This window comes from Manacus candei, unplaced genomic scaffold (assembly GCF_025592945.1).
Source record: "Manacus candei isolate 608988 ecotype Guabito, Panama unplaced genomic scaffold, ASM2559294v1 h1tg000163l, whole genome shotgun sequence".
In the NCBI taxonomy this organism is placed as follows: domain Eukaryota; kingdom Metazoa; phylum Chordata; class Aves; order Passeriformes; family Pipridae; genus Manacus; species Manacus candei.
In genome coordinates, this window is record NW_026138211.1 from 110250 (window position 1) to 137658 (window position 27409).

The 27409-nt window shown below is 53.2% G+C and overlaps 1 protein-coding gene across 24 annotated transcripts in view; it reads left to right on the plus strand.

Moving 5' to 3' along the window:
* Window positions 1–22531: 22531 nt before the first annotated feature.
* Window positions 22532–27409, plus strand: part of TCF4 (transcription factor 4) — a 121521-nt gene continuing 116643 nt past the window's right edge. For 3 of the 24 annotated variants that reach the window (XM_051772984.1, XM_051772965.1, XM_051772966.1), the window contains exon 1: window positions 25395–26012. In XM_051772984.1, the coding sequence (XP_051628944.1) occupies window positions 25911–26012 (102 nt within the window). In that variant the 5' untranslated portion in view covers window positions 25395–25910. The other 21 variants (XM_051772982.1, XM_051772981.1, XM_051772989.1 and 18 more) reach the window with 19 other exon arrangements.

Sequence of the window (27409 nt, forward strand, 5' to 3'; positions counted from 1 at the left end):
GGGAAAAACCATCACAGCTGAGGAAAAAACATGGGAGAGCAAAGCACAGGGGTCACGGAATCCTAGAATCCTGGAGTGGTTTGTGTGGGAAGGGATTTTAAGGATCATGTCATTCCACCCCTGCCATGGGCAGGGACACCCCTCATGATCCCAGGTTGCTCCAAGCCCCCTCCAGCCCTGGGACACTTCCAGGGATGTGTGGTGCTGCAAGGCCATACCCAGGGCAGAAGGTTCCCCCTGGGAATCAGGAGCCAGGGCTGCCTGAGGCCACGGAGCCCATCAGCTGCTTCCCACAACCCCAGCAATCCCTGAGATTTCCTGGCGGGCAAACGTGTGGATGCACATAATGGGATTAGGGGTGGAGGCAGTTTCGAGGAAACTCCCAATACATAAAGGACATATTTCTACTAAGTGGGCATTGTGGAGGTATTTTTTCCGGATTTTTTTAAGCAGTTGAATGGGAAGGATGTAAAAGTCCCCCATCCCTCTTTTTTTCCTCCTTCCTCCTCCGTTACCAGCATGCAGAAGCAGAAACTTATCGATCCACTCAAACTGATTAGATTTGAGGTGGTGTGGGTTTTATTATTCATATTTTTTCTTCATTTGTAATCCCAGGGTTTTCAAAACTCTCCACTAAGGGCAACTTAAGGATCTTTTCTGAAGGATTCTTCCTTTTTACTTCCCCGGGAATCCTGATTTAGGGGTTGGAATTAGATGATCTTTAAGATCCCCTCCAACCCAAATCATTCTGTGATTCTATGTAGAAGGAAATACGACTTACACGGGGAGAAAAACCTTCAGTTCTTGCAAAGAGTTTGTTCTTCCCTGTCAAGTATTTCCCAGGGCTTGGATCTGTGGAAAAGAAAAAACCCAAACTAAAAAGAAGCTATTAAAGTGTGTGGCTTAGTTAAACTTTCCCTCCTCCCTCCCATCCTTCAAAACATGATATTGCTATTTTTATATGCAAACACTGCTGAGAATATTGAATTTGGCACATTAAATACCAGAGATGAAGGTCTTAGTGGCTTTTAATGAAGAGGATAAATTCTCCGAACCAGATTTCCCTGTGTATCATCCCCAGTCCCCTTTTCCCAGCCCTTTCCCTTCATTTACAAGCTCCAAAGCTGCCAATAAGTTCGTTAATCTCGGTGAAATGCTGTTTCTAGTGCAAATATTAGGAAAGATCAACTAATCAAAGTCACGGGCTGGGAGTGGCTCAGTGGGGCCTCCGGGGTCTGCGGTCGGCAGATCCCGGGGCTCCAGCTGGAGCTGGGGGATCCTGGCAGATCGAAGCTTCCCTGGGGTCCTTGGGAACTGTTCTCCTTCTCCAGGGAGAAATGGGAAAAGGGGAGGGAAGTGCTAATCCTGTTGGACAGCACAAGAGGGGCAAAGCTGAGAAGGCAGGAGGGAAAATGAAGTGGGAGGTGGCAGGAGGTGAAAGCAGCCTGGGATGCAAACACATCCCAGTCGTGGAGTGAGGCCGCTCCTGGGAACACCCTGGCAATGCCATGGGTTCCAGGGTGGTGGGTCAGTCCTGGTGTCTCCTCCTGAGGGCTCTGAGTACCCCGAAATCCCACATCCCATCACACCTCAGCATCCCGGCGCTGGGACCACCCACGTCTCTCCCTCCCCACGCCGGAGTCCGGCCCCCACCCCGAATCAAACTCTTTTATTGAAATGACACCAAACAGAGAGAAACTCAATAAAAATACCCCCCAGGCAGCCTTGCTCCATAACCCAAAGTGATTTCTGCTCTGCTCCCGCAGAAACAGCCGGAAGAGGGACCATAATTAATTAGGATGCTCGGAGCCGACATCGCCGACGACGGTGCCGAGGATGCTCATAAAGCCAAGCACTGGTCTGGGCCTTCCAGCTCTGTTATTAACTGGAAGCAGGGATAATCATTCCTGACAAATGAAAAGCAGTGCTGCGGGGAGAGGAGAGGCTTCGGGAAGGAGCTGTGGAGACCGGAGGGCTGCGGATCTGCTCCATGAAATATTCAGGAGGTGGGACGGGCTGTGTGAGGCTCGTGGTTTATGGAATGAGCTGGGGCTGGATGAACACCCTCCGTCCTCACAGCCAGAGCCCCGTGTGGTGCCTGGTGCTTGGGATGATGGGAGGCTCCTCAGTTCCCACACTCTTCCCGAGCTCTTCCTCTCGGGACTCCCAGGTGGCTGCGGCAGCAGCAGCTCCAGCAGGGATGGGAGAGGCTCCAGCCTTCTCCCAGCAGCTCGGACACTGCCGAGGCCACCACCAAACTGTGTCCCCCAGTGCCACATGCACGGGGCTGTTAAATCCCTGCACGGATGTGACTCCACCCCCGCCCTGGGCAGCTGTGCCAGGGCTGGACAGCCCTTTCCAGGAAGGAATTTTCCCAATATCCAGCCTAAACCTTCCCTGGTGCAACTTGAGGCCTGCTGCTTGTTCCTGACCCCCATCTCACTACAACAAGGATATTCCCGTGGTTCAGAGCGGGGAGAAGCCTCTCCAAGACTCTGGTGCTGCGCAGGGCCAGGAGTTGGACTCGGTGTGTATTCCTTCCAACTCAACATATTCCGTGACTCTCTGATTCTGAGAAGAATCCTCTCAATTCCTTCGGATGCTCTTGTCTCCCAGACAGTGCTGCCTCACTGGGGGCTTTTCCTGACACAGGAGCGGGTGATTGGGAAGATGGATGCAGCTCCTAGCCCTCTGGAACAGCGTTTGCTGGGAGCACAGCCATCTGCATGGCAGCTCTGCTCACGGCCAGGCCGTAAAGCCCCTGGAACAGCGACAGAAACACTTGGACAGGTGGGTTCGCTCTCCTCCCGCTCCCGCTCCGCGTTCCCGGCACAGGGAACGGTGCGAGCGGAGCCCAGGCCGTAAAAGATAAGGGTCATATGGATGGAGAGGAGCTGTGTTACAGTTGGAGTTGTTTGTCATGGAATATTCGCCTGTTACAAGTGACATTGGAAACATAAAAAGGGGAGAATGTAAAATCCGCTGCCGGTTTGGGCCATTTGTCAGGGCTAGGAACGTCTTAACGGAGCTGCAACAAGGCAGCATCTTCCAAAGCATCAGCTGAAGCAGCTGGAGTGAGTTACTCCAAAGAAATCAGCTGATGGAGGGGTCTGTAAGAACATTTTCAGGGAGCAAAATGGGAAGTGTCAACTGAAAACTCAAAAGTCAAACCCCACATGGGGATGCAAACCCCAGATGGGGATTTTTGAGGCCCTGGAAGTGTTCAGGCTTGAAAAAGGGTGACAAAGACTCAGGAGTGGAAAATCAGGTTGAATCCTGGGATTTACTGTATTAGAAATACTCAGTGTTAAACCAGAAAAGGATGAGCTCTGCCCCTGGAATGAGGCTCTCCGTGGGATGGTGGTTGTTCTCCCTGTGTTGCAGTACGACTTGGACACGGACCAGCGCCGTGCTGGGGGTGAGGGTGGGCTTGGGACCTCTCCAGCTCCTTCCAGGCTATTTTAGTGCGTGACCACGGCAGACAGTTTGGGAAGGTGACTGCGGAGCGCCGGGATAGGTGGGCGTTGCAGTGACACGTTTCCTTCCACCCATTTCCCTGCTGCCTCCCCCGTCCCTACACGCATTCCCGAGCAGGCCCGGGGCGCGGGCGGCACGGCAAACCCATTGCCCTGCTGGCTGCTGGGCCTGCCCCCGCTCTGCCCCGTTCCAATGGTGGCCGTGCCCGGAGCAGCCGGCGCCTGGTGACATCTGTCCTGCACAGCCTCGCCATGGCTCCGCCGTGCCCACGCTCCAGCCATGCAGCCGCACTCAGCACGGCTTTTTCCTGGCACAGCCCGCGCTCCGGGAAGCTCTCTGAGGCTGACGGGAGCTGGAAGGGGCCCCGGAGCCCCCCCGTTCCCCCGGCCCGATCCCCTCCCCGCGCCGTGCCGGGCCCCGCAAGCTGCCGGCCCTTTGTGGCCCTTTGCCTCGTTGTCGCGCTCTTGGCACGGGCTGGCAGCGTTGGGAGCAGCTGGCACGGCCTCTCCCCCCTGATTGCGGCGCTGATTGTGCACCGCATGCCCTCGGCCAGGGCCCCCTCCCCGCTCCGCCCCGGCGCCGGGGCTGATTGCGGCCGTGCGAGGGGCTGCGGCAGCTGCGGGGCCCGCATGCCAAGTTCTCCCGGCGCTGGCCTGTGGGTGTCAGCTTGGCTCCCTCTCTGGCATTTCCGCTGGCAGCCGGACCCGCTCTGTGCCAGCCTGCTGCCCTCGGAACGGGAACGTTTCCTCCGAGAGCGGGGCGGCGGGGAGAACGCTCGTGGACGCGCGGGGACAGGGATGATCCCGGTCTGGCTCTGACCCGGGACTCGCCCAAACTGGCTCTGCTCTGGAGCTGGCACGGCTCGAGGCTGGGAGAGGGGCTCGGAGCACCCCGCTCTGGTGGGAAGTGTCCCTGCCCGTGGCAGGGGTGGAACGAGGTGGGCTTTAAGGTCCCTTCCAACCCAATGCGGTCCATGGCTCCGTGATCCGGGATGAATGTTGTGCAGGAACTGGGGCTGAGCGGTGGGAATCTCACAGGTTGCAGGAGGAGGAAAACTGAGTCACGCCACCCATGAATAGTCCCAGCAGAGCCAGGGAAGGACTTGAGCAGCGTCTCCCCCGTTCCCACACTTCCTCCCTCCCTTCTCCCATGTTGAATCCCTTGAAATCTGGGAATGAACACACACACGCTGCTATTTTTGTCACGTCTGGTGGAAATCGTTGAGCTCCCGACCAGAAACACTTCCCCTGTGGTGAAACAGTAACAACCTGCTTTCAGGTGCCATTTTCCTACTTCAGGTCACGGAATAACCTCGTGGCTTTAAAATACGGTGTCAAACTCCCAACGAACCTTGGGAAAGGGGCAGAATTCCTCCATTTCTGGGTGCACGAGCTGTGGCCCCGCTTTTAGCCGGGCGTGGGTAGGTCCTGCCGAGGAGAAGCCACAGTGACCGTGGCGAGGCAGGAGGAGCCGGCAGGGGAACGGCGGGGCAGAACTCCCAGGCAGGCTGCCAGCCTGGAGCCACCAGGCAGTGTGGAACCAGCCCAGCATTCGCAGAGTTCACGTCCTCGCCGCTCGGCAGGCTGCAGCACCAAAGGCAGGCAGGCCGGGAATGCGGGAAGCAGGCTGGGGTCGGGGACACCACTGCTGCTGTCGGGACAGGGCCGTGGAAGGTGCCGGGGAGGGAGCACGTGTGGAAAGCTTCCACAGGGGAAGGTGAAGTCAGGCTTAGCTGTGGCTGGGACAGGACTCCAGAAAAGGAGCGTTTTGCGGACTCAGAGAATGGTGATATCCCTGAGAATTATCCCTGAGGGACTTTGGACAAGGGCATGGAGTGATAGGAAAAGGGGAGTGGCCTTGAACTGAGGGAGAGCAGGGTTAGATGGGATTTTGGGAAGGAATCCCTGGCTGTGAGGGTGGTGAGGCCCTGGCACAGGTCGCTCAGAGAAGCTGTGGCTGCCTCTGGGTCCGTGGAAGTGTCCAAGGCCAGGTTGGAATAACCTGGTCTATGGAAGGTGTCCCTGGCCACAGCAGATCCTTAAGTTCCCTTCCAACCAAACCACCCTGGGATTCCGTGATTCAATTAAGCCACTTGGTTGTGTTTTAGGCCTGAATTCCCAGTGGTCACTTGGAAGTGAGTCCCAGTGCCTCACTAGGCTTTTAGGAATTCCCCAGGATTAGGTTTAATCAGTGATCTGCAGTAATTTAATATATTTCCAGTGCTCTCTTCTTTAATACTTAATGAGTAATGATTAGGTTTGTGTATCAGATCTGAAATCCGCAAGTTATGTGGCAATTAATGCTTGAAGTGCTCCGTAACTTCAAATATAATGATCATATTTGCCAAGTAATTAGGGAAGATGTGTGCCTAATAAATAATAACACTCCGCTCTCACACAGCACCACTCACCTGAGCAGCAGGGAAAATGCAGGTACAGGCAGGACCTGCTCCTTCCCTGGCTCTGGGTCCGTCCTCTCCCTGGAGCTCGGCTTTGGGATCAACCAGGAGGTTGTGACAGGACAAGGGGGGATGGTTGGAAACTAAAGGAAGCTGGATTTGCATTAGACTTAAGGAACAGGGTTTTTATGGGGGTGGTGAGGCCCTGGCATGGGTTGCCCAGAGAAGTTGTGGCTGCCTCTGGATCCCTGGAAGTGTCCAAGGCCAGGCTGGAATAACCTGGGACTGTGGGAGGTGTCCCTGCCCATGGCAGAGGGTGGAATGAGATGATCCTTAAAATCCCTTACAGCCCAAACCATTTTGGGATTCTGTGATCCCAGGTACATTATCCACAGGAATGGCTTGTGCAAGAGGGTCAACATCCCAGACACCCTCTTTCCCTTTCCTGCTCTCACCAGAGATGAATTTTTTAGGAGAAAGGAACAATGTAACTCAGGAGGGTCCAGCCTCCCTCCTGTCCATTCCCCCAGCTTCCTCTGGGATAATTCCCGCTTGTCCTTGATGTTTAATTAGAGGCCAAAAAGCTTTGTAACATCAGGGAGGCAGCAAACCTAAACAAACCAAACCCAGGAGGGCCACAGAGCCCCGAAAAACCGGGAATCAAATCCCACTCCCTGAATTATTGACAATGTTCCTCCTTTGCCAAATGCAGGCAAATATTCCACTTGCTCCAGCTCTGCCTGAAGAGCTCGAACTGTTCTCTGCAGCACAAAGGCTCTTTCATCCAACGTGGAGCTGCACATTTCACATTAATAGATATGCCAGGGGGATTTGGCTGTGTAAAATAAAGGTTAGCTGGAGTTTTCGGGAGCCGAAAATGCAGCTGAGTGAGGCACTGCCTCCCAGGCCGTGGAGTTCAGCAGCAGCCGAGCTCTGAGCGAGAGAGCAAAGTTAATGTTATTGTGATTTTAGTGGGAGTTTCCCACTGTTTATTGAAAGGGGGAAATGAGCAAGGAAATATTTTGTGATCGTGTGCTGTGCTTGCTCGGACTGATCCATTGGAATATGGACATCAAATACTGTGTGTGCTGCTCCGTGTTTGGTGTCTGCAGGCAGGCACTTCCCTATCCTTGATTTCAGCTTCCACTCCAAGGGATCATCCCATCCCCAGGCATTCCAATTAAAGATTTAAATGGCAGGACACGGATTTAGGAGCTACATTTGGAAAATGGTGAGCACTGTCTTAGTTTCCTTCTCTGGAAAAGCAGAACACTCACTTGCCTGCATCAGAGGAACCTCCTGAGGGTTGACTCCATAGCCATCTACCAAGGAAGTTATGGGATCAGTTTATTTTGGAAAGACAGCATTTCTTTGGTCAATATTGCAGCTTCCAGTGTCCTCTGCATGTAAAAACCAGGAATGTTTAAGCCTGGAGTAGAAATTCCACCTGTTCTGTGCCTGACCCCCCTTTGGCTCTGTGCTGAGGTGAAACCCAAACTTTTCGTGCCTCTGCAGTTGGCAGAGCCCTGGTTTCTCCTGCCCCTCCATGGTAGGTGTGCGCCTGCCGCTCCCAAAATAAACTCCTGGATGCGGCTCCAGCCAGGAACTGGCAGCATGAATCACTCTGCCAACGTCATCCCAGTCACTGGAACAGGGATGTGTGGAAGTTAGAGAGGCAGCAAATAACTGTGTGACGGAGCTGAGGGGAGGAATGCCGGCTCTGCCAAATCCCGGGAAGCTTTCCTTGGCCTTTGGGGATGTCAGGAGCCACGGTGGCACTTGTGACAGCTGACAGTGTCCTCTGCTGCTTCTCCAGCTGGGATTCCTGGTGCCTGGAATCAGAGAGGAGTCCAGCAGCCGGGCTGAGCTGCTCAGAATGGTTTGGGCTGGAAGGGACCTTGAGGATCATCCTATTCTATGGGCAGGGACAGCTTCCACAGCCCAGGTTGCTCCAACCCAGCCTTGGGGATGGGGCAGCCACAACTTCCCTGGGAAACAAGATACCTTGGGTGGTGATTTCCCCCTCAATCCCTGTGGGAAACAGGTGGAGGAGCAACCACACTGGGAGCCTTTATCTGAGGAGGAGCTGTTTCCCTCAGGAAAGTTGATCCAACCTCCACAGACACCCTTGGGTACAAATAGAGACAAAGCAGGAGACACTGACAGAGGAGCAGCTTGTGGCTCATGGAATCAGCCAAGCTGGAGCAATGAGCCAGCCCTGGAACACACAGGGAATGTGCTCGAGAGTGTCTGTATCTGGGAGAATTCCCAGGGAACAGGGAACAGTGCTAGCAGGGACACCGTGCCTGGGTGTTCAGAGTCCCCAGGGCAGGAGCTGACACCTCCTGACCAAACCCTTCTGAACACCCCGGGAACACGCCCCAAAAACTCATGATGGATCCCGAGGCGGGTTTGGCTCCAGCCTGCAACATCTGAGAGCGGTCCCGGCTCTCCCCTTCCCCCTTCCCCAGTCTTTCACCTACTTGGCCGTGGCCCAGCGAGAGCCTGAGCACAAGTGAGAGACCCCGAGCTCGGAGCCGCTCCGTCGTTGGCGGTGGCGCCAGGATTGGGGAGCGGGAAGTGTGAGGGAGCTGAAAGCCTGTGAATCCTGCTAAGGATAGAACGGCAGGAGGAGGAAGCAGCCAAAGCCCAGCCCCGGGAATCCGAAGCCGAGCGCTGAAGTTGGATGAGATTCCCGGGTGGGGAACGCAGGCTCTGAGTGCGCTGGAGGCAAGGTGGTGCCTGGCAGGCAGGGATGTGAGCGGAGCCGCTCCGATCTGCTTCCCAAAATAGGCATTAGAGCACGTCTTCTGAGAGGAAAGTACCAGACCGGCAAATCTGCTTCCCTTGCCCGTGGCTCCCAGGGAAAGTCCTGTCTCCCTTTGGAGCTCCAGACAGGGCCAGCAGCCAGCCAGGTTATCCCGCGTTCCGGGAGGCACCGACGCACTGCAAAGCTCCCTGGGCCCGGGGATCGGTGTCACAAGGGCACTGGGAACAGGGAAAACAGGGAACGAGGAAAGGGAGGGGGCAGCGGTGGTGCCTCTCACACAAGGTGAACTCCACGGGCTGGCCTGACCCCCCAGACCCGGGCGAAACTTCAGCCAGGGCAAGTCCTCCAGCCTGCTCCCAGGGGCATCGTGCCTTTGGAAAACCATGGAGTCAGGGAATGATTTGGGTTGGAAAGGACCTTAAAGGTCATCTCATTGAAATCCTGTGCCACTATCCCAGGTTGCTCCAAGTCCCAACCAACCTGGCCTTGAACACTTCCAGGGATGGAGAGGGGTGGAATGGGATATAGATATGTGTGCTTGGGAAAAGTCAGTTATCCTGAATGCTACATGTCCTTGAAGTGCCACTGTAACATCCTCAAATTATTGGATAAGGCAGGAACGGCTGGATCCCAAACATCCCTGGTTTTTGGGATATATGCACACGCTGCTGCTCCGGGGGCTGCTCTTGGGAGGAGGCTCGCAGGGAATCTGGGCTCTTCCTGCCGGCATGGGGCCGCTCTGCTCCCACCAAAGTCAAGGGGGGTTTTACTTCAGTGGAGCAGAGTTAGGTTAATGCTGAGTGTTTGGAAAAGCCCGTTCCCACTTGCCAGCCCGACTCCTCGGAGATGCTCCCATCATTAGTTTCATTCACCAGCAGTGCTGGGAACAGCAGCCCAGGGACTTGGATGCTCCGCCGAGGCAATTGCTGCCTTGGTAAATGGGCTCCTGCTTTGTTCTCTGCCGTGTAAGAGTTGTTCTGTGAACCTTGCTGTGACTCATTTCAATCCCAGTTAAGAATCCTGCAGGAGAGATGGGCTTTGGGATCTTAGTGGGATCTCCTGTGCCAAAAATACAGCCCCTACCCTCAGGAGTTCCCAGGAGCTTGACCCAGATTGGCAGTTCTGCTTTACAGATCATATTTCAGTAAGTTTAAGGAACAAAAAGTTGGAATTCTGTTATTTTCACAAGGGCCTAGAGGGACAGGACACAGGGAATGGCTTCCCACTGGTTAGATGGGATGCTGGGAGGGAATTGCTGTCTGTGAGGGTGGGGAGGCCCTGGCACAGGTTGCCCAGAGAAGCTGTGGCTGCCCTGTCCCTGAAAGTGTCCAAGGCCAGGCTGCAGCAACCTGGGCTAGTGGGAGGTGTCCCTGCCTGTGGCAGGGGGTGGGAATGAGGTGATCCTTAAAATCCCTTCCAGCCCAAATCATTGTGTGCTTCCATAGCAAAAGCTCCAAAATCTGTGGTTTGGGGACCTCACCCTGGAGGTGTCCAAGGAATGCCTGGACATGGCACTCAGTGCTCTGGGCTGGGATCAGTCCAGCTTGGACTGGGAGGGCTTTTCCAACCTCAGTGATTCCATAATTCTGTGGAGACATCCATGAACTCACCTGTGTCTCCAGATTTTAGTACACCACACAATAATCAGTAAGACATAATGGGGCCTCGCCTCCCGACTGCGGCTCTCCCGAAGCCGGGAATAAATGAATTCATCACAGCCACGAGGGTGAGGGGAGGGAAATGCACAGGGAGAACGAGGGCTGCGTGGAATCAAAGCCCTGGTGTCACAAAAATTCCAGAATAGAGTTCTTCCAGAGTATTGACTTGATAAGTGAAAACTTCAATACGACTTGGGTAGGGAGGTTTGCCAGCAGACACGACTCCTGGGAGGTGTTGGCTGTCAGAGTGGAACGAGGCCGAAGGAGCCCTGGATATTGGTGGAGATTCTTGAGAAAGCACATCAGACTGCTCTCCATTTGATGTTTCCTCGTGGAGTCCCAGGGACGGCCCTGGAACAGCTCCTCGTGGCTGTAGTTTTTACACCTCGATATCCCCGACCCTCTGTTCAAACTCTGAGTGCCGTTCATTAAATTCCTCCTTCTCTGGAGCTGTAAACGCCGTAAGCTGGATCCTGAGAAAGGCTTTAAAGCTATCCCACAGGATCCCTGTGCTTGGAACTGATGGAACATTAGTGTCAAGGAAGCATATTATTTGAGTCTCACTATAATTAATAAACCTTTTCTCTCCCCCCCAGGAATGTGCTAAATCTCCGAGCCTCGTTTGCGTTCGGCGCGAGGTTTGGTTACCTCAGACGGGAAACAGGGATGGGGGGGGAAGATGAAAAAGGCTTTAAATATTTAACAGTTTAAACCCGACATAAATTGGAGATTTGAATAAAAAATCAGCCCGAGTATATTTGTATGGAGCTGGTGAACAGAAGGAATACACATGCTCCGAGGAATAGATTTTCTGCCAAACATCAATCAATCCCGGCTCCGAAGCCTATTTATAATACTGTGGGGGTTCTGGACGGTTGCACTTCACACTGGGAGGACCAATCCGTGGCATTATCTGGCGAACAATTGACGGCTTTCGCGAATAATTAAAACTCTGTTTGCAAATGGAGATCTTTGCACAGCGCCCGGGGCCACGCTCCGGATCCTCGGGCTGGGGGTGCAGAGGACGAGGGGTTCGTGCTGGGATTTGCCCCGGGGGGGTTCTCTCCATTTAGTGATCTTTGGGGCACAAATGTGTATTTCTTTCCCCCTTTGCCCTCACCTCCATCACCCTGAAGCCAAAGGGAACAAACCCTCACGAGGTCCTGTCCTCCTTCTCCCAGACCCTTCTCTCTTTCTCCTCACGGTGTTTTCCAATCATTTCCATGGCTGCAGCGGTGCCAGGCCAGGCCTCCCTGGGTTGTCCTACTTACACCTCCAAAAAGCAGGGCTGAGGCTGCCTGAGCTCCTGCACGGAGCGGTCAGAGCTGTTGGATCATCAGCCTCTCCCCACAGCCAAAAAGCAGGCTGAGGGTGGCACAGACTGAGAAACTCCTCAGGCAGTATTCCCAAAGGACGCAGAAGGGCTTGGTGGGTGTTGCATGGATGTTTCAGAGTACTTTCCACCTGGAGAGGGACTTTGGAGGGACAGGACAGGAGGGAATGGCTTCCCACTGCCAGATGGAATATTGGGAAGGAATTCCTGTCTGGGAGGGTGGGGAGGCCCTGGCTGTCCAGAGAAGCTGTGGCTGCCCCATCCCTGGGAGTGTCCAAGGCCAGGTTGGAGCAATCTGAGGTAGTGGAAGGTGTCCCTGCCTGTGACAGGGGCTGGAACTGGATGAACTTTAAGGTCCCTTCCAACCCAGACTGTTCCGGGATTGCAGGATTAATTCCCTGAGGATCTGCCCTGACGTGCTGAAGTTTGTCCGCAGGGAGAGCTGAGCACATTCCCGAGGAGGGGAAGCCGCGGCCGTGACCTGGGAGCTGTGAGACCTCGTCCTGCCCTGGCTGCATCCACAGGAGCTCCGAAGCACCGGGATGGCCGATGGATCCGGCCCTGGGGCACCGGTTCCACCGCCGGACACAGCCCTTGGCAGCCAGCCCCGGCCAGGTGAGCTGAAGGGTTGATCCCGTGGGATCCGGGCCTCGGGATGCTCCCGGTGCCCCCGCAGCGGCAGCGGCTCCCGGGGCGCGGGGCGGGCGCGGGTGGTGCGTGCGGCGGAGCAGCAGGGGGAGCTCAGACATCCCGCTTGGCTCCCTCCAAATGTCATTCCCTGAGACCTTCTGAGCAATTAAACCAAATTTAGCAGGAATCAATCATACAGACACGAGGGTGGGGTGTAATGAAGATGGATGTTGTTCAAACCCTTCCAAGAGTTCCTGCCGGAGCCAGATATCATCCTGGGCGGGATTAGATTATCCAAGTGACCTTAGACGTCCTCCCAGGTGGGAGCAGGCAGGACATGCAGCCCCGCCGGTCCATTTCCCTGGTTTGCTCCAAGGTGAGTCCTTCCCTGGAGCGCTGCTGGCGTGGCTGGGGTGCAGGGAGCACTCCGGAATCCCTGCCAGAGCGGGAGGAACGCTCCCTTCTCCGGCCCCTGGTTCTACCAGCAAAATAAACCTTTGCTTTGAGGCTGAAAATCCTGCTCAAAACCCCCTTCCCAGGTGTGGGACCAACAGGTTTAGTCTCACTGAGAGCTCCCGAATCCAAAGGCTGCTCCCATCTTTCCTCAGAGGGAACAGGTGGGTTTCAATCCCTCTGAAGACACCAAAGTGCTCCCTTACAAAGTGACTTGCAAAGCAAAAATGATAAAAAAGGAGATTTTTTTCTTTCCCCATTCCCCAGGGATTTTTGAGCACACGAAGCACAAAAATAATCACATAAATGACGCAGAGGAAGGAAAAAACCCCAGGATTTAGTCAGAGTCAGCAATCCAAAGGCGGCTCTGTGCTCCCTGCTGCTTCACCCCCGTGGCACGGGATTTAAGGGGCTCTTCTGCTCAGCATGGCCCAAACCAGGGCCTGCCATCCCCAGGGACTGCGGGAGGCTGGGTGGAAAACCTCGAGGTTTGGGAAAGTGATGCTAAATCAGGTAGAGCAAAACAGGCAATGCTTGTTTTTAATTAATTAGGACCAAAAATAGGAGATGTTGGGCACTGAGGGCACTGGCACAGCCAACTGTACCTTCCCATGCCCCACTCCCAGGGGTCATTCCATCCCCTCCACCCCAGCTCTTCCTGACCCCTTCCCTGGAAGGACCTGGAGCGTCCCCCCAGAGCAGCTCCCCCTCTTCCTGCTCCTGGACACACACAGACTTGAAATCCAGCACGTGTGTTCCAGACAGACCATCCAGTCTGGAATGGTGGGATATCCGTGTCATCCACAGCTGTTTCCCTCCTCTGCTGGAGCTTAAATAAGTAAATATTGAAATTAAAAAACCCCTTGGCTCTCCTGAAACAATCCAGATCCGTGTCTGCCACCCCTGGGAAGACACAGAGCATCCAGCAGATCCCCTGGCACCTCGCTTTCTTCCTTCCAAGTCTTGAAGTGGGATTTTGCTCCAGAAATTAGAATTTCCCTTGGGAAATACTTATATTAGGGGAAAGAAAATGTCCCTGGGAGCAGCAGCCAGGATTCAAGGCAGGGTTTGTCACCCTAACCCTGAGCTCAGGATCTCGTGGTCCTTGTGTTTCCCTCATCCTGGGATGAGCTGTGGGTTCCTGCCCTGGCAGGGGGGAGCAGGGAGAAAACAGGACTCAGTGGACAGCCCAGATTTTGGAGCTTCCCTGCACAGCTCTGGGCCTTTTTACATGGAATTTTCACACAGGGCTTGGCTTCAGGTGCACGTTGCACTTTCCCCCAGGGATCAGGTTGTTTTGTGTCAACCTAAAACAAAAGTGGCAGAAAATCAGCTGAGTTTTCTGGGATTTCACTACTGTGCTGGGAAAAGAGGAAACTGGCTTTTCCCTGGAAGGAATGCTGCTGCTCTTCCCTAATTTCTCTAATGACATTTGATATTATGGTGATGATGCCTTAGAAAATACATATGATAATCATTATAATCAAGCACATGTGTCTGGAGGCTGTAATAGGTGCATTCTATAAATTAGAAAATAAACATGTGTTAAGGAATGAGCTTTAATATTAATTTCCATTTTTAGAAAGCAAGGTCCCAGATCCAGCTGGGGATTAAGGAGCCAAAACAGGATTTTATAGAATTGTGGAATGCCAGAGTGGTTTGGGTTGGGAGGGATTTTAAGGATCATCCCTTCCACCCCCTGCCATGGGCAGGGACACCTTCCATAGCCCAGGCTGCTCCAAGATCATTCCTTCTCAATGGACTCACATGGAAAGAGCCCTTTCTGGACCTCTCAGGCAGGTCCAAGAGCTGCTGTAAGTCACAGACACCGCGCTGGCTCCAGTGATCTCCAGCTGGGAATGCAGCCCTGCCTTCCCAGACAGCTCCTGGGTTTTACCATCGGAAGTTAATCCCGTAAGGAGGGGTTTGTTACCAAAACACATGGATAACTGTGAGCAGAGTGTGTGGACTCCCCACCCCTGGAAGTGTCCAAGGCCAGGTTGGAGCAATCTGTCTAGTGGAAGGTGTCCCTGCAGAGGGATGGAACTGGATGGTCCTGGAGCTCCCTTCCAACACGAACCATTCCATGATTCTGTGATTCTGTGGCTTTGGGAGGAGGAGAAGAGCAGCACCAGAAGGTGCAGAGTAACCCTGGAGATGCAGAGTTATCACAGCAGGCAGGAACCACACGGATTTGGCCTCTGGACTGGGGATCTGAGCGTTCCCAGGCCCGGCCCTCGCCCGCAGTGCCTGTCCCGTGGGACCCCCTCTGCAGAGCCTATGGATCCCAGGAGCCATCCCTGTCTATTGTGTGCCTACACCATTCCAGGACGGGCAGGAGGTGCGCAGAGCCATTTGCCTGCCGGAGCCAGTTGTCCCATGCTGTGCCCTATGGGAAGCCACTGATTCCTACACTTGGAGCAGGGACAATGCAACTTAATCAGAGTGACAGGAAACAGGCAGCAATTACAGTGTGCAGCTACATCTGCTGGGTTCCACTTCACTGGAGGAAGAGTTATCTCAATTTTAATGTACAGCCCCTTTTCATGTTTCATTTAACCTCTGCTGTATTATTAAACCACGGCAAAATAGAACCACGGTCGTTAGGGGGGGGAAAAACCAGGAAAACGAGAACATTTGGGAGAATTTGGACTCTTCCCCCTTCATCTGTAATTTAACGGTGTGGGTTTTACTTCCCTGCGCATTCCGCAGGCTAATTTAATATATAGGTTTGTTTGTTTTAAACACCAAGTGCAAATCCAATCCTACTCCTTCCAGACTCCACGGGAAAATGACTCTGGATCCACTGGAAGCGAGATGTGACCTGCTGGTGCTCAGCCTCCCGAATTCCCATAGCGGAACGAAGCCTCCCCAGGAGATGCCTCGTTTGCCCAAACTGTGCTGCCAACCCTGAGGGGTTCTGATTGCCAGTGTTTGTGGCACAGGAATCGCTGGGAATTCTTTAGGAATGGGGAAGGGGAACCAAACCTGCATGGGACCATTCTGGCTGCTGAGGAGCTGGGCTGTGCTCCCCCTCTGTGAGCTCAGGGATGGAGGTCAGTGCCTCCATCCATGGAGAGGGTAACCTGGGAATGTCCCCATTTGAGCAGCAGGCACAAAGTGCGGCTTGGGAATCACTGGGATGGAAACAGGAGCAAAAGCTTTGGGATTGGGGTCGGTGTGAAACACCAAAGGTCTTGGCTGTGGGGTTTGGTGCAGAGAGGGTTGTGGAATCCTGGAATGAATCCCAGAATGGTTTGGATTGGGAGAGACCTTAAAACTCATCCAGTTCCACCCCCTGTTGTGGGCAGGGACACCTTCCACTAGCCCAGGTTGCTCCAAGCCTGGCCTGGAGCACTTAACCAGGAATGAGGCTCAGGAAACACCATCCTGGAGTGGATCCCTCGGCCCCACATGGTCACAGCGATGCCTTTCCTCATTTCCTACTCGAACTCCCTGGGAAAGCTCTCGGAGCCCTGCAGAGGCAGCTCAGCAGCAGGTGAGAACTGCAGCCCCACTGATGGGAATGCTCTCCTGAATTCCCTCATGGATCCATCCCGCAGGAAGGCAGGGGGAGCTTCCAGTACATGTTTTCTGGTGCCAATCTAAAACTCCCTTGTCTCAGAGAATTCCCCATCCCTGGAAGCATCCAAGGCTGGGGTGGACAGGGCTGGGAGCAACCTGGGCCAGTGGCAGATGTCCCTGCCCATGGTAAGGGGTTGGAACAAGATGATCTTCAAGATCTGTTCCCACCAAACCATTCCATGATTCCATAATAAACTAAGGTGACAATTTTTTAAATAAAAGATATCGGAGCAGCTCCTCTGTCTGGAGAACAATGAGGATCCCACCCGGAGGGGGTAATCAGCTTCTGAGGAGTCTTTCATCTGACAAGGGCATCTTCAGTGAAGTTGCCTGAAAAAAAGGTGCTGTGCAATTGCCAAAGACCTCCCCTGTGTTCCCAGGATTCCTCTGAAGCACCCTGTGTGAATTGGAAGGAAGCTGGAAAGCCTTCTGCAGGACCCTGTAATGGGATTCATTCCACGGGGGACGGCGCCGTACTGCATGTTAATAAAGGGCTGGGGAGAGCTAAAGGGGGGAACTCAGGAGGGGTACGTGGGATGTTGGGAAGGAATTCCTGGCTGCAAGGGAAGTGAGGCCCTGGCACAGGTTGCCCAAAAGCTGTGGCTGCCCCTGGATCCCTGGAAGTGTCCAAGCCAAGGTTGGAATAACCTGGTCTAGTGGAAGGTGACTGGTCAGAATGGGATGAGCTTTAAGGTCCCTCCCAACTCAATCCAGTCTGGAATTCCAGGGACTATCTTGTCTAGATGTGGTAGGAAGGTGTGAGCTGGCACTTACAAACAGTCCAGGGAAGTGAGTGTGCCCCAGCCTAGGCAGGAGGAAGCTGAGCACAGAGAGGCTCAGTTGGAGGTGTTGATGATGAAAGCAGAACTGCCCAGGAATAATCCCATGTGCTTTAGGATTTGGGAGTGCAGGGCCCCAGGAGGTTGTTGGTCTGGGATCAGGGGCCTGTAACTTGTGCTGTGTGGCTGCTCAGCTGAGCACAAGGCAAAGCCTCGTCCTGTTGAGCCAGCCTGTGGGTTGGAGATGAATTATTCCGTTTGCTTTTCATTTACTTTGATTTTCTCTCTATTTCCTATTCTCTAAATTAGATAACCCTGCCTTGATTTAAGGTAATTCGCCTTTACTGACTATTACTTAAGGCTGAGCATTTGCAAAGCCATTCCAGGAGGGGAGGGAGAGAAAACCATGGAAATTTAGGGTTGAGAGGAACAAAAGGAACATGGATACGGAAGGGAAAGATGTGATGAACGGAGAGCTGGCCACTCCTCAGCCCGGGAGCTGCCTTTGACCGATGCCACCAGCTTTTCCAGGGCTCCACAGACACTCTGGAGCTTCCTCTGTGTATCCTGTGCTTCCAAATTCCATGAGCTGAGCTCCTGACAGTGCAGCAACAGGGACCCATGAGCAGGAAAACCGAGCTGGATGAGGCCCCCTTTTCCTTTGGGGTTATGGGGAGGCATTACGGGCTCGGACAATTTAACTGCCTCTTGCTGACCTCACACCCTCGACCTCGTGGAAATCTTTCCCAGATTAATGTGGGATCTCTTCAGGAACTGCTAATCTATGCAAGGCAAATTGTTTTGGATTTCACTGGCCCATGTCAGCCCATTCCATGACTCTGTGGTTCTACGATCCAAGCTGCATCCATCTCCTCCTCATGCCCATGGCTCCCTCCTCTGTGATGTGCCTGCCTGAGCCCCCTCTTGTCGAGAATCAGGATGTTCCACCTCGTACAGAGACAGATCCTTTCGGATCCAAATGTCTCCGAGAACAATTTTTGCCTGGAGAATGTTCCCTCGCTCCCATCTGTGCGGATCACAGTTGGAAACGCCGCCTGCACTTTCCAAACTCCTGCCTCTCCAGAAAAAAAAATAGCCAGAGCAAACTACAAAACACAAAAAACAAGGAAAAATCCCAACACATCAAATGGATATGGAATAAAAAGTAAGGAAAGGAAACGCCGAAGGAATCGATCCTCGTGCTCCGTTTGTTTTGCTGTCTGGCAGAGCCAATAACCCCTCAGCTGACGTGTGTGCACCCCCCCCAGTCCCGGTTAGTGCTCCCTGGCACACCTCGGGAATGCCGCCGTGTGCTCCGGTGGAACTGTGTCTCGGTGCCTTCCGCGCTCCGGGGCCGCTCGATATTAATGGGCTGTCACAGTTCCCATTGTTTTCCCATTGTTTTCCCAGGCCTGCAGCTGCATTCTTACACAGGTGCTTGGCAGAGCCGAGCGCGGCTCTTTGGGCTGCCGGGCCGAGACAAACTCCCTCCCTCGGCACATGGCCGGGCGTCACTCCCGGGAGCAGCAGCGCTCTGCCCAGCCCGCCCCCTGCTCTCCCTCCTCCTCCTGCCCCGGCCCCCCGCCCTCCTCGCGCATCCCGGCGAGGAAATGAAACCCCGAATCCCACAGCGGGTTGGGTGGCGAGAGACCTTTAGGCTCGTCTTATCCCAGCCCCTGCCACGGGCAGGGACACCTCCCGCTAGCCCGGGCTGCTGCGAGCCCCGTCCTACTGGCCTTGGACACTGCAGGGGTGGGGCAGCCACAGCTTCCCTGGGTGACCTCGCAAGCAGCCCTTTCCCAGCACTGGAATTCCCCTTCCCCTGAGCTAGTCAAACTTCACCCACCCATCCCAGGGCTCCAGGCATCTGCCCTTCCAGGCTGTCTCCATTCCTGGCTTCAGGAGCTGTGACATTTGGGAAGGACCTTGGCTGGTGGCAGGTGTTCCTGCAGGATCAGGGTGTACTCAGCAGGGAGGGGCTTTCCCAGGGTGGGTGACTGAGAGCAAGAACTTTGGGTGCTGGGAGGTGCCAGCTGGAGGTGTCTTAGCTTGGATTAGGTTTAGGAATATCAATTGTTTTATCCAGAGCTTCAGACTAGACCTGGAAAGCCACATCCTATGAACCTCCTGGCTACACCTCCTTCAGTGCAGACATGAAGCAACACTCCTGTGGCTGAGCACCAGCAGGACAAAAGGGAAGCTCCAGGTGAGCTAAGTTATAAATGATCCTCATTTATTATAGAGTTGGATAGTCAGCCACTGTAAATCCCTGACTCCAGCCCCACCAGCCTGCTCCTCGGCTCCTTTATCCCTGGAAGTGCTCAAGGCCAGGTTGGATGGGACTTGGAGCAACCAGATGTACTCTGGTTTTGTGTTCTTTCCCTCTCCTGCTTTTTTTTCTCCTTAATCCCTCATTTCTTCTCAACCTTTTAAGCTCCCTCTCTACAGGCAACACAACCAATGTATCTGAGCAAGGCCCTGGAATTCCTGCTGGGGAACGGAGGTTGTTATATCTTAGGGAGAACTCCCTGCCCTTCCAGGACCCCTTCGGACCCGTTCTTTGCTATTTATCCACAGTTAGTGCATATCAAGGAGTGGCAGAAAGTTGCAGTCAGGAGGTTCTGGGGTGGCAACTTGCAGCTCTTCCCAAGGAGCTCCAGGCAGAGGGAGATCAGTGCCCATGTTCCCGTCTCGTGTGTGGGAGGTGGCCCAGAGACAGTGCAGAGACACGTCTGTGTCTCTGAGGCTCCAACTGGAGTGTCTGGAGGCTCCAGCCAGAGCTCTGCTGGAGGGGTCCACCAGCCCAGGTTGCTCCAAGCCCTGTCCAACCTGGCCTGGGACACTTCCCCAGGTGGGGCAGCCACAGCTCCTCCACTCAGCTTCTCCTCAGCAGCAGCCACACTTGGAGCTCTGCTCCTGTCCTCCCTCTTGTTCAGCAGAGCTGCTTTAGAAATCCGGTGCTGGCTGAATTTCTAATCCTTAAAACATTCGCAGGAACACAGGTTTCATCCCACTCAGTGGATTATCCCAAAGAATAAGAAATATTGGCACAAACATTGCTCTGGTTGGGGTTTATTCGATAACAAAGGGAATAATCAGGAAGCACAGGAGAAGTCTGGGGGCCTGACACAAAAATCTGATGGCCCTTGATGCGATGACATCTTTCCTCTTCCTGAGTGGATTAAGAAAGATCTACTTCCAAATTTATAGAATTCCAGGATCACTGAGGTTGGAAGAGACCTCCAAGGTCATGGAGTCCAAGCTGGGACTGATCCCAGAGCACTGAGTGCCATGACCAGGCGTTCCTTGGACACCTCCAGGGATGGGGATCCACCACCTCCCTGGGCAGCCCCTCCCAAGGCCTGACCACCCTTTCCAGCAGGAAATTCCTCCTGGTGTCCAACCTGACCCTCCCCTGGCACAAGAAATTTGTTTCCCTCCAAAACATTGTAACAGGTTTGCCATGAAAATTAATTTGAGTAAAATTTCCTTCCTCGTGTTCATCCCAAATAAACAACTTCTCCCAGACCTGGAAATGATATAATTGTGTGTCCAGTTCACAGTATTTAAATCCAACCTCAATCTCTTTATTAAGTACATGTATTTTTTTTAAGGTTAGATTATGTCCTAGGCCGTTCCCATAAAGCAAGGGTTGGAATGTCTATGGTTTAATAAAAGGAGATTAATATGGAAATGAAACAAATCTACTGTTAGAAAAATAAGCAGAATCAAAATCCATTTAACTGAAACCTGCAGCTCTTTGTATTTAAATCATAATACACTTAGAGCAGCAGCTTCCCTAAAAACTGTCCTTGTCCCAGATAGCCCTTTATTCTTCCTTCTGTGTTCCTTGTCAAGGAGCTAATTCAGGCAGCTAATTGGGACAATAACTAATCCAGCCACCATGTATTCCCCCAATTATTCCCTTCTTCATCCCTTTCCTATTCTTATTCCCATGTATTTTTTCCAGGAGCTTGTAATTCCATTATAAGTACAAGTGAGGGATGGCAGTGCATGGTGCTCAAACCAAGGGTGTCTGGTGAAATTCTGGGGGTCTGGGATCAATAATAAATACTAATAAGACAAATAATATATAAAAATAATGTATTATAATAGCAACCACCTTTTTTTGCCATCAATGGAGGGACTTCAAAGACCACTCAATAATTTAAATAATACCGTGTGGGTGAATAAACTGTTAAATCTCGTAAACTCCCTCCAGATGATATTCCCAGAGAAGCTGTGGCTGCCCCATCCCTGGAAGTGTTCAAGGCCAAGTTAGAATAGGAATCCACAGCTTTTCTGGGCTGTACTTTAGTCACCAACTAGATTCCAATCAGTAGGGAAATAATAACAATAATTGTGTTTTTTAATTGCTTTTCACTGTTTAATCTGCTTTGACACATCTCCAAACAACATCCCTCTATAATTTAATGAAATATGTATATAAATGTTTTCAGGGAAAAACATATTTCCAGATGCTGGTTCTTTAGGAAATAGGAAAGATTCCTGCTGAAATCTTGATAAGAAATTGCTTTATTGTGTTTTTTGTGCTCCTGTCATCACAACCTATGGATTTCCATACCGGCCTACATCTGCCCATTTCCAAAAACTGAAAATACATGAAAAATCTCTTTGCATCCCCTGCACCTCTTGGCCTTTTCCCAAATCCACTGTTTTCTCCCTAATGGGCTCTGTTATTCCATACCCATTAGTAGATCCTCAAATGATGACATTTCGTTTTAATTGAAATCAAACATCTCATTCCATTAGGGAATTAGAAAACAAACCAAATTTTAATCGGAATTCATACAAGTCCAGAAGAATATTTTCCTCCCTCTGAGATTATCTTTCCGTGGAAATTGGAGGCATTTTTTGATGAAACTTATCTTAGTTAAGCTGCACTGAAATGGGTGAATTTAAGGTCCCCTCCAACCCAAACCATCTTCATGTTGACCCCATGAAGCTCAAAGGGATATAACAGAGGTTACATTGAAATTCTGAATTTTTTTTTTGCTTTGTTTTCCCGCTTTTTTGGAAGGAATGGGGAGTCTGATAAAATTTCCAAAGTGTATCTGCAAATCCATAAATCCACTGAACAAGTGCACTCTCGTTCATGGATTTATGGAAAGCCCCATTTAGATGTCTTTTTACAGGAGTGACAACGGGCACAACCACAGCCCCAAACTGGAGCAAACTGGAGTCTGGTACTTTGCCATCCTGGTATTACAGTTTACAGACAGCGTAAAAATTCCTTTTGGAGTTCTGGAATATCAAGGTGAGACTTTTTGGCCAATTCCTGTACTTTTGACACCACTTCCAATGTTCACAGAGCATTTCAGCTTCCCAGGTGCTGCCCCGGCGAGGGCTGGGGGGTCCGAAGGGCAGGAAACCCCTCACGGGGGCTGCTGAAGGTTGCAGAGGCTGCAAAATCCTTTGAGTGTCTGCTGAGAAATGGTGAGGTAAAAAACACTTAAAAGGGTCTGCTGAGGGTTGGGTTGGGGGGCTGAGGGGTCTGAAACCCCTAAAAGGGTTTGCTGTGTGTTGAGGGTCTGAAACCCCTGACGGGGTCTGCTGAGGCCTGGGGGGTCTGAGGGGCAGGAAACCCCTCACGGGGCTGAGGGCTCAAAATGGCGGAAAACCCCTCACGGGGGCTGCTGAGGGCTGGGGGGGCTGAGGAGCGCGAACCCCTCACGGGGGCTGCTGAGGGCTATGGAGGCTGAGAGGCACGAAACTCTTCAGGGGTCTGCTGAGAAATGGTGAGGTGTGAAACCCCTAAAAGGGTCTGCTGAGGGACGAGGGTCTGAGGGGTCTGAAACCCCTCACGGGGTCTGCTGAGGGATGGAGGGGGACACAAAATGGCATCTGATCATGGCTGGAGGGGCGAGGAGTCTGAAGCCCCTCAAAGGGTCTGTCGAGGGCTGAGGGGTCTGAAACCTCTCACGGGTTCTGCTGAGGGGCACAAAACCCCTAAAAGGGTCTGCTGAGGGCTGGGGGGGTCATGAAATCCCTCACAGGATCTGCTGAGGGCAGTGCGGGCCCCCCTCACAATGGGGGGCAGTGGGGACCTCCCTCGTGATGGCGGCAATGCAAATCCCCCTCATTCTGGGGGGCAGTGTGGATCCTCTTCATTATGGGGGGCAATGCAGACCCCCCCACGATGGGGGGGGCAGTGTGGGCTCCCCTCACGGTGGGGGGCAATGCAGACCCCCTCACGGTGGGGAACAATGCAGACCTCCTTCCCGGCCGGGGGCAGTGCGGACCCCTGTCACAGTGGGGAGCAATGTGGGTCTCCCTCACGGTGGGGCACAATGTGGACCCGTCTCATGATGGGGGGCAACGTGGACCCCCCTCATTAATGGGGGACAATGCGGCCCCCCCATTAGGGTGGGCAGTACGGACCCACATCATTCCGGGGGGCACCGCGGACCCCCTGATTAACAGGGACAATGCGCCCCCCCCATTCGGGGGGGCAATACAGCCCCCCATCATTCCGGGGGGCATTGCAGACCTCCATCATTAATGGAGCCAACGCAGCCCCCCCCATAATGGAGTCGGTGACGGGCACAGCGCGGCCCCAGCCTGGGGGCAGCGGCCCCTCTCCGCTGGGGGGGCGGCGGGGTCCCTCCATCTTGTGCAGCCCCGGCGCGCCGTCCCGCCCGCTTCCTCCCGCCCTCCCCTCATCCTCCTCCTCTCCTCCTCCTCCCGCTGCCCGTCACGGCGCGGGTTTATAAGGCGCGGGCATTGCCCGGATGTGAGCGGCGGGCGCTGCGGCGATGCCCGGGCGGGCTGCGAGCGGCCGCGGCTCAGCGGGGGAGGCCGCGCTGCTCACCCGGACCGCCCGCCCCGCGCTGCCCTAAACTCGGACCAACTCTGGGAACCGCCGGCCCCGCGCCCCCCCTGCTTCTGGGTGGGTTTCTTTTTTTTTTTTTTTGGATTTGTTTGTTTGGGGTTTTTTAAATTTTTTTTTTCGAAAGGAAGGACAAGTCCCCGAGAGCCGCGGCGCCGCGAGCCCCTCACCATGTGTCTGTAAAAAACAATAGGGCAAAAGTTGTCGGACCTTCTTTTTTCTTTTTCTTTCCTTGTTTTTTTTAATTATTATTTTTATATGTATTTTTTAATTTATAAATTTTTTTTTTGGCCCCCCAAATCCCAACAAAGCCAGGTGTAGGGTGCCTGTAAAAGCTGTGGAATAAGCCGGAGCGGGACTGACACTTTCCCTACTTTTTGGTGGTTTCGGAGGGTCACACACGTGTGAGACAATAAAGCACTTTGGCAGAAGATTCCTCTCTTTTTATTTTGATTCTTTTGATTCCTTTTCTTTTTTCCTTTTTTCCCCCCCCTTGGAATATTGTGAACATATTTGTGGCCATTTAAGGTAAAGTTCCGATTTGCTGTTAGACTAACTTGTCTGTGTATTTTTTTTGCTTTCATTTTTATTTTTTGATTGAAATTGTCGATCCCGATGTGTTATTTAAAAAAAAAAAAAAAAAAGAAAAAAAAAGAAAGAAAGAAAGTGCAAGTTCCGGGCTGTTGAAATAGATATACATTGTGTATACATTGCATAGACACGGTGTAACTACACGTGTGAGAGATACACCAAGGTGCAAACGCCGAGCGCGGGGACTCGCTGCTTTATTTCCTACCGGAAAATGAAATCCAAGGAGTTGTTTTTTAGCGGTGTCGGGCCTGCGAGAGGAAAATACGGAATAAAAGTGGCAGAGGGGATGAGGGAAGCAGGAAGGGGAAGGGCGGGGGGTTGCTGGCAGCGTCCCCAAAAACTTGCGCGTAAATCCAAGCGGCTGCTTTGCAAAGTTTGCAGCGATGCTCCGGGAAAACGGGAAAGCTCGGGGCTGGGATCGAGCGAGAGGGCGGGAATAAACCGGCCCCGACAAAGCAAGGTTAGAGAGAGAAATATAAAAAACCCAAGAATACGAACGGGGAGCGGGCGATCCAAAGGGGGGAAAAAACCTTGTTCCTGCCGGCCAAGTCCCCGCGTCACGTGCGCCCGCGGCCCCGTATAAACGCGCTCGCCATGTGTGTGCGCGAGCCGGGCGAATCCAAAGTGGAATCCTTGGAAAAGTGCGGCGGGAGCGGGCGGGAGCCGCTCGCGGAGCTCCATGAGCGGCGGCGGCGGGTACGGAGGCGGCGCCGGGGCTCGCCGGGGTCGGGGCCGCGGGGCTGGGCTGGGCTCCGTGCCCCTTCCCTTCCCTCTTCCCTTCCTTCCCTTCCCTTCCCTCGGCTCCCCTCCCCCCGGGCGCTGCCTCCGCACAGGCCCAGCCGCTCCCGGCTTGTTGTCGGCCTTATCCCCCCCTCCTCTCCGCAAATTAGGAATCGGGGCTAATTGTCCCCCGCTGCCCCCCCCGCCCCCGGAACCTGCACTTCGCAGCTCGCCGTGTCTTTTTTTTTTCCTCCTCTCGCTCTTTGCCGTTTCTGCCTCCAAAAGCTCCTTTGCGTGGAAGAAGGAGAAGGGAAAAAGTTGGGAGCGGATGGCTGTAGTTTCTTCTCTGGGATCCTCATTCATTCCTCGCTGAACCTCCTGTTGCATAAATGATGCTCTGGGAGCGAGGCTTTGCCTGTTTTTTTCTCCTCTGGATTTGGGTTTAAGAGTGGATGTTCCCGGGTTTCGCCTCTTTGGAAATACAATATCGCCTTTTTTTTTTCTCTTGTTGTTGTGTGGTTTTTTTTTTTTTTTTTTTGCTGCCCCTCCATCTTTTTTTTCCCTCCCTCCTTCTTCTCAACCACCCACCCCCGACCCCCCTTGAAAAAAAGCAAAATCCGACTGTGTTTCCTGCAAGGCTCGGGATTTCTGATTGCGGTTATTTCCATGTTTCTAGGTTTGTGTGATTTTGCTAAAATGCATCACCAACAGCGAATGGCTGCCTTAGGGACGGACAAAGAACTGAGTGATTTACTGGATTTCAGTGCGGTAAGAAACAACGGTGGAAATTAGCAACAGCTGTTAAAAAAACCAAAATCTTCTAGCTGCTCTGTTAACAAAAAAAAAATCCAACCCTCCCCCCCAAAAAACCCCTAAAGCGACAAAACCAACCCCAAACTGTGCTCTGAGTACATTGGGCATTTTTTAATCAGCAGCTAGAAGCACAGTAAATATCTGTTTTTGCTTAAAAAAAAAATCCAAGCTGAGTGTTTGGAGTCTTTCTGATTGTGTGTGATGGGAGATGCAGGCGCGTTAGCAGCTTGGTTTCATGTCTCGGATGGCTCGAATAATTCCTGCCAAAAGAAACGCCCCGAAAACTGACCATTTCTCATCATTCCTCCATACCAGTATTGCACTTTTACCGTGCTTTAGATTTGCGAGCGTGGTTGGCACATGAACTAATTAATTGCTAATGAGTCGCTGATATTCTCCTTTCGGTTCTTCCCTTGTTTCGTTTTTTGGCACATGGAAAGTGCAAAGAAATCCACGACTGTCTCAGTTTAAAGTTTTCCCTGAAATCTCCTCTGGCTTCTGCTGGCGCTAAAGCTGCTCCGACCTTCTCGGCGCGGCCCTGGGCAGGGGTTTGGGGCGTTCTTTTCGCGGGGAAAAAGAGGTTTTTGTCCCCCTGGGCTGGTTTGGAGGCCGAGCGTTCCGCCGGACGCGTGCACTTGTCTAGTTTTGTCAGGCTCCCCCTCCCCCTCCAGCCCCTTCCTTCCTCTCCCCATCCCCTCCCTTCCCCCCAATATGTCAGGAATATCTCTCTATCCACTTAGTTATTTATTTTAGGGCAGAGCTTTCGCTGGGAGATGCGGGGCCGCTCCTAAAGCCCGGCGAGGCCCCCCCCCTCTCCCGCGCGTGCTCCAGGCTGGTGCTGCCGCTCCAGCCTCGGCTTCCGAGGGATGGCTGCGGGAAGTTTGGCCGGGAATCGTAGCCCGCGGCAGCTCCGCAGCCCCCTCTCTGCTTGTCGGTGCACTTTTCCCATTTGTTCCCTGGCTTTTTGCAGGCTCTGACTCAGGGAAGGTGCGTATTATCCACCAGACGCGTCGGAGAAGGGAGAAACCAATTAGGGTCGGAATAAATGCTGGGAAGAGAGAGAGAGAGGAGCGCGAGAGAGGGAGGGAGAGGGGGCGAGGAGCGAGCCTGGCTTCCAATTGCTCGGTGGGAGAGACGGGATGAGAATTTAGGGCAGGTGGCACTTTGCATTATTATTATTTGGGTTCCCACATGCCAGGCAAATCCTGGAGCGGGATGGAAGTGGACGTTGCTACGTTGATGGCCAAGGTTGCGACCCAATCCCAACTTTTTCCGCCTTTGTCGGCAGGGAGAGCGGAGCCAGCCCCGCTTCCCAGGCTGGAGAGCTGCCGGGCACTGGGATGGCTCGAAGT